We start from the raw sequence: 7068 nt of genomic DNA on the forward strand, positions 1-7068 counted from the left end.
GGGCCAGACTTGCAACAAGGCCCAATCTGGGAATCACTTGAGCATGTCTGACCCAGGCAAATGGGCCTGGGTACTAAGCCCAATGACTTGATCTTAGTCATAGGCTTACACCCCTTTTAACCTTAACATAGACTCAATTCTCTCATTTTATGTATTGGAAATCACACGTAGAATAATTGATTTTTAAAAAACTTGAATCATCTTTTGGGCTTTATGAACTGAATTTTTGGCTTTTCTGTGTACATGTGTACTTTTTGGGTGAAATTAATTGGTATCGAACACAATTTAGTAGTGGGCCCAGTCATTTGAGAATCGCAACTGGGCCAGCTTTTGCCAAATAGCCAAATGGGTTGTTCCATCTTATGTTCGGGCTTGCAACCATTGAAGCATTATTTTCCCCAAGTTAGCTAGTCATTTTATTATTAGAAACTGCTGTAGATGCTTATAAACAACAAAATTAGTTCTAGAAAATCTGCTGCCCCTCTTTGCTCAGAAACACGAAGAGTTTTCGGGCAAAGATGAAATGAGCAATTATGAGCGATTTTTGCCCGTCTTGATACTCCTTGGGAAGCATTTTTTGGTACAAGTCTAACCGAACCTTGCTTCGGAGGTTTCTTACATATCCTTGGCTACAAAGGAATCAGGTCAGTGTAGTTCTGGAAGTTTTGGTAGCTCGGACTACCAAATAGCTGTGATTTCACTGCTGTTGCTGCTGTTGCTGCTTGCTGAGCTCTTTATTACACCAAAGTAGAAAAAATAAACTAACTAAGCCTATCAACTACATTTTACAAGATTCCTATTTATAAACCTTCCGAAGTTTGATCTTGAGTCTTGACTGGATTTTCATGCAGACTCTGATCTGAATCTTGATGTTTGTTAGCGGCAGGTGATAGTTGATTCTTCTTCACCTTTCGAATCAAAAATGGGACTTGCAAGGCTTGTGACCTCAATCATGTCTTGAGCAGTCCACATCTTTTTTCGCCTCTGCACTTTGGGTTGACTTCTTTTCTTTTGTTCTTTTTCTTTTATTTTGGATGGAGACTTCTTCTTTTGTTCATCTCAAACCTCGTGCCTCACGGTAAAAACCTGTTCAGGCAAAAAAAAAAAACAAACAAACGAAATTTTTCTGCCCAATTTTCACTAGGAAAATTTCGTGAGTTATTGTAAAAAAAATCTAAAGTACTTCTTTATTGAAAGCAATAAAAATCAGGATTGTGTATCCTTGAGAAAAAGAGATCAGGGATTGGAGACCCTATATCTAACACAAGATCATCTAGGGGTTGGAGACTCTAGGTTGGAAGATTACCAAGTTATGGTGGCAACAACTAGGTAGTGGGACCCTAAGTTGGAAAAGTCATCAGGTTATGCCGGCTCAACTAGGGAGTGGGACCCTATGTTGGAAAAGTCATCGGATTATGCTGGCATCAACTAGGGAGTGGGACCCTATGTTGCAAAAAGTCATCAGGTTATGTCGGCATCAACTAGGGAGTGAGACCCTATGTTGGAAAAGTCATCGGGTTATGCCGGCATCAACTAGAGAGTGGGACCCTATGTTGGAAAAGTCATCGGGTTATGCCGGCATCAACTGGGGAGTGGGATCCTATGTTGGAAAATTCATCGGGTTATGCTGGCATCAACTAGGGAGTGGGACCCTATGTTGGAAAAGTCATCGGGTTATGCCGGCATCAACTGGGGAGTAGGATCCTATGTTGGAAAAGTCATCGGGTTATGCCGACATCAACTGGGGAATGGGACCCTATGTTGGAAAGGTCATCGGGTTATGCCGGCATCAACTAGGGAGTGGGACCCTATGTTGGAAATTCATTGGGTTATGCTGGCATCAACTAGGGAGTGGGACCCTATGTTGGAAAAGTCATCGGTTATCCCGGCATCAACTAGGGAGTGGTACCATATGTTGGAAAAGTCATCGGGTTATGCCGGGATCAACTAGGGAGTGGGATCCTATGTTGGAAAAGTCATCGGGTTATGACGGCATCAACTAGGGAGTGGGACCCTATGTTAGGAAAGTCATCGGGTTATTCCGGCATCAACTAGGGAGTGTGACCCTATGTTGGGAAAAGTCATCGGGTTATGCCGGCATCAACTAGGGAGTGGGNCACTGCACTATTCTAATTCTGGTAGTATCCTGGGTGTAAGCAATGCCTGGAATCCCTGAGATTCCTTGGAACTTTGAAGCACCTTGGATAAAGAGAAGGCTTTGGAAATCTGGATCCCGGAAGTGGCTCAATCGCTTGTTATTAGACATTAAGGTTGAATTAGGCTACTCGGATCTAGCTGTTAGCTTTTGATGTATCCTTTAATTTCCAATTTGATTCATTGGGTTGTAATAATTTTGTATGAAACTCGGGGAGTATAGTAAAAGGGTGTGGGAGGGGTCTTTACTTTTCTTGTATCCCAGGGGTAGAAATCATGAATTAGGATTTTATTCAAACTAGAAATCCTGCCTATAGGGTCTTTAATACTGATTCGATCACATAGAGACCATGCCTATGGGATTTAATGCTTAACTTTACCGCAAAAATCACCTAGAAAGCATGTCTATAGGATTTAACATTCATGTTCTGTAATGACACATATAGAGATCATGTCTATAGGCTCTTGCATTTCTGCATATATAAATGTCATTAGAAACTCGTCAACAACGGGTGAATTATTAGAAGCATTATCATATCCTGAGAAAGTTTTCAAGGCACTCAATCGTGCAAACAAGAATGGCAAACAACAACAGAACTCAACAGAACAAATCGAACCAGAAGTGGAAGACGAAGTAAACAATAGAAATAATGTGAATGACCCGAACAATCAAGGTGTGGTGCCTCTTGTGCCAGAAGCAGCATTGTATGATTGGGCACAACCTACCGCCGACAACCTGGCAACCGCAATTGCAGTCCCTCAGATACAAGCAGAATCATTTCAAATCACAAACAACATGCTACATTTGTTGCAGAACAAGGGACTGTTCTCAGGGTTATACATGGAAGATCCTCAGCAGCATCTGAAGAATTTCCTGTCGGTATGTGTCACGCAAAGCAGCCTAATTTAACGCCGGAAGCAATAAAGCTGTTGTTGTTTCCATTCTCGATGATGGGAGAGGCTCAGACTTGGCTTAATTCACTCCCCATAAACTACATCACTACTTGGGAGGAATTAGTCAAGCAATTTGTGAACAATCTCTACCCACCTAATAAGACTGCTAAACAAATTGATGAGATATTGAGCTTCAGGCAGAAACCAACAGAAACATTACAGAAAACGTGGGAGAAGTTCAAGGGTATGCTGGTTAAGTGTCCACATCATGACATTCCAGAGCAGATGTTGGGGCAGCGGTTTTTCATGGGATTGGTAGACAACTTAAAGGCCAATGTTGATGCTTTAGCAGGTGGAGCATTTTTGAGCAAAACATTCAGAGAAAGCAAGATCATACTTGATAAGATGGCCCAATACTCTGGATGGATGACAAGAGACTCTACAATCACTCCTGTAGTTCATTCAGTGGCTTTGGACCCAAACAACTCCATAGCTAAAATTGTGGCCACTCTAATGACGCAAATGAGTATCCTCACCAAAAAAGATAGATGAATCAGGCCAGAAGCAGCAGGTACACATAGTCGATGCAACTAATGGGGGCTTATGTACACCATGCATTAACCAACCATATGTTTGCTTGTGGAGTGCGGAAGGTGACAACCAGCAATAGCAGAAAAATATGAACTATGTGGCCAACTATGGGGGACAGAGGCAAGGTGGTCAGAATTGGGCTCAGCAGAATCAACAATACAGACCAGCACAGCAGCAGTACAATAACAACAACAATCCTGGAGCTATGTGACCATAGGGTCAAGTGGTGCCCTACCAAAGGCTACAGGGTTACAACCAGCAAAATCAGCAACAGGCTTATTAACAACCTCAACAACAACAGATTGTGAGACAAGATGATGGGTTTGCTGAACTTAAGGGAATGCTGCAACAACTGATTGGGTCTACTGGAAAAATAACTGAGAGAGTAGACTCACATGAATCAGCGATAAAGGGTATTGAGATTCAAGTAGGACAAATTTCGATGGCTCTAAATAATCGTCCCTAAGGGACGTTACCTGCAGACACACAAATCAATCAAAAAGAGCAGGGCCCGAAACAACTTATGGCAGTGAGTCTACGAAGTGGTAGAGACCTAGATCTGGAGCAAGAAATTGCTCGTGAAAGCCGACCTACCGAAACACTTGTGCCAGTACCCATTGAGATAGATGATTTAACAGGGTTAACTGAGGTGACGGTACAATATGCACAAGAGAACACCAGCAAAGAAAAAGAGGTTGCGAAGGAGACTGAGGTAGCACAAGAAACGACAGTAGAAGCAGTGCCTGAGCAAGATAAAACTCAAATCACAGGGAATAAGCGACCTCCAACACCATTCCCACAGAGATTAGCCAAGTATCAGAAAGATGAGCAGTATAAGAAATTCTTGGAGATGTTGAAGCAAATTCAGGTGAACATTCCATTGATGGAAGCCTTAAAGGAAATGTCTGGTTATGCAAAAGTGATGAAGGACTTGATGTCTCGTAAGTTCGACTTTCAAGACTTGACCACGGTTACACTGACTCAGACATGTAGTGCTTTTGTGACGAGACCCATAGCTGAGAAACTGTCTGACCTAGGGAGTTCCACAATCCCATGCACAATAGGCAACTATGCATTTGCTAAGGCACTTTGTGATTTGGTGGCAAACATAAACTTGATGCCCCTGGCTATCTACAAAAGGTTAGGCATTGGAAGAGCTAGACCCACGTCCATGTTACTACAGCTAGCCGACCGGACAAAACCTGTTATTTTCCCTCACCGCTCCTGATGTCAACACCCAAAATCCCGCACCTCCACAAAACACCCCACAATAACAGATACAACCCACTCATACTCAACATTGCAACACATGCCACGCTCCAAATAACACCCCACTACTCATTCCCGATCCACTGAACACCACAAATGACCATCTCCACAACACTCCTAGTTACGTGGATACTGTACCCCACTACGCCCAACCCATCTCAAATGCACCTGAGTCTGATGACAAGGAATCCCTCATTAGGAACTCAGCGGCAGAGATCAAGAAATTAACCGGTCGAGTTCAGGGCGTAGAAGGTAACAAAGGCATTAAAGGATTGAATTACGAGGACTTGTGCATTCAACCAGATGTTGAACTCCCGGAGGGGTACAAACCTCCTAAGTTCGAAATGTTTGATGGAACAGGAGATCCCAGAGTCCACCTGAGGACCTATTGCGATAAGCTAGTGGGGGTCGGAAGAGATGAGAATATTCGTATGAAGCTCTTCATGAGGAGCTTAAAGGGAGATGCACTATCCTGGTACATAAGTCAAGACCCTAAGAAATGGACGAGTTGGGTAGTTATGGCATCGGACTTCATGGATAGATTCCGGTTTAATACAGAGAACACACCAGATGTATTCTACATACAGAATTTGAAGAAGAAACCCACCAAAACATTCCGCGAGTATGCTACTCATTGGAGGTCAGAAGCTGCAAAGGTCAGGTCGGCCCTAGAAGAAGAACAAATGAATAGATTCTTCGTCCGGGCTCAGGATCCCCAATATTACGAGAGGTTGATGTTGATCGAGGGTCAAAATTTCTCTGATATCATCAAACTCAGAGAAAGAATCGAAGAGGGCATCAAAAATGGTATGGTTACAAATCTTGAAGCATTGCAAGCCACCAATAAGGCTTTACAAACTGGTGGCGCATCCAAGAAGAAAGATGTAAGTGCCGTGATGGTCGCACAGGGAGCCAAATCACCACCAAAATACAACACATACCCATCACCTCCACTTACATATCAGCCCATCCCGAATTACCAAGCACCTGCACCCTCTTATCCACATCCCGTTTAGCAATCCTCTCCACCTCTCACATATCAACCCACCTCACCCAGATATTCTCAACCAGCACCTGTTTACCAAGCTTATAACGCTCAACCCTCTCACTACCAATCACCACCCACCCGTCAAAATTTTCCAAGACCCAGACCAAATTTTGACCGCAAACCTCCCAGACAATACACAGCCATCGCTGAACCGATTGACCAGCTATATGAAAGACTTAAAGTTGTTGGTTACGTCACTCCTATCCCAGCCAAAGCTCCAGAAAATTTCTCCCAGTGGGTCAACCCCAACAAGACCTGTGCGTATCACTCCGGCATGAAGGGACACACCCTTGACGAGTGTTGTTCATTGAAAGATAAGATTCAGACCCTGATCGACAATAAGGTCATTGTAGCAAAGGAGCCCGCTCCTAATGTCCGTAACAACCCCCTGCCTGACCACAAAGGTGGAGACATTCATATGATCGAGATCGAGGATGATTGGGACCCCAAAGGGTCAATAGGTTTGATTGCGGAAGGGGATGAACCAAAGAAACCAGCGGTTACCCTTAACCCAATTGTTGTGTAGAATCAGCCCTCCATGGACGGCGAAGTAAATATGTCTATACCGCTTGAATTTGAAGCGCCTCCCTCTGCAAAGGCGCCCGGACCAATCGAGGTTGAATTTGGAGTTCCAAAGGCACCTACACCCTTTGAAGTTGCTGTGTTACCACCAAGGGTGCCTATTCGGTGGCAATGACTGACATAACACCATTCCACTCAAATGCCATACCATGGGATTACACTGCTGAAGCTAGGAGGAAAGGAAAAACAAAGACAGGAGAAACGATTGCCGCACAAGGAATGACTAGAACAGGGAGGGTCTACACCCCATAGCACCTAGCCGAATCCAGTAAGCAAGCCCCGGGACGTCCCATTGAGATAGGACCCGACGATCTTTGGAGGAAAATACAGTCTAAGGAGTACTCAGTCGCTGAATAGCTGAACAAAACACCAGCATATATTTCTATCCTGGCTCTTCTGCAGAGTTCAGACGCTCACAAGAATGCCTTAATGAAGATACTAAGTGAAGCCTATGTGCCCAGCAATATAACCGGGGGTGAAATGGCGAATATGGTGGGGCAAGTGTTGGAGAGCCATAAAATAACCTTCCA

At 43.9% G+C, this 7068-nt stretch overlaps 1 protein-coding gene across 1 annotated transcript; it reads left to right on the forward strand.

Annotated features, from left to right (window-relative positions):
* Positions 1–4162: 4162 nt before the first annotated feature.
* LOC109208567 lies at positions 4163–4867 on the forward strand. The gene has a single exon (XM_019371697.1). The coding sequence runs from the start codon at positions 4163–4165 to the stop codon at positions 4865–4867; it is 705 nt and encodes a 234-aa protein (XP_019227242.1).
* Positions 4868–7068: the final 2201 nt, after the last annotated feature.

This window comes from Nicotiana attenuata, unplaced genomic scaffold (genome assembly GCF_001879085.1).
Source record: "Nicotiana attenuata strain UT unplaced genomic scaffold, NIATTr2, whole genome shotgun sequence".
Lineage (NCBI taxonomy): Eukaryota > Viridiplantae > Streptophyta > Magnoliopsida > Solanales > Solanaceae > Nicotiana > Nicotiana attenuata.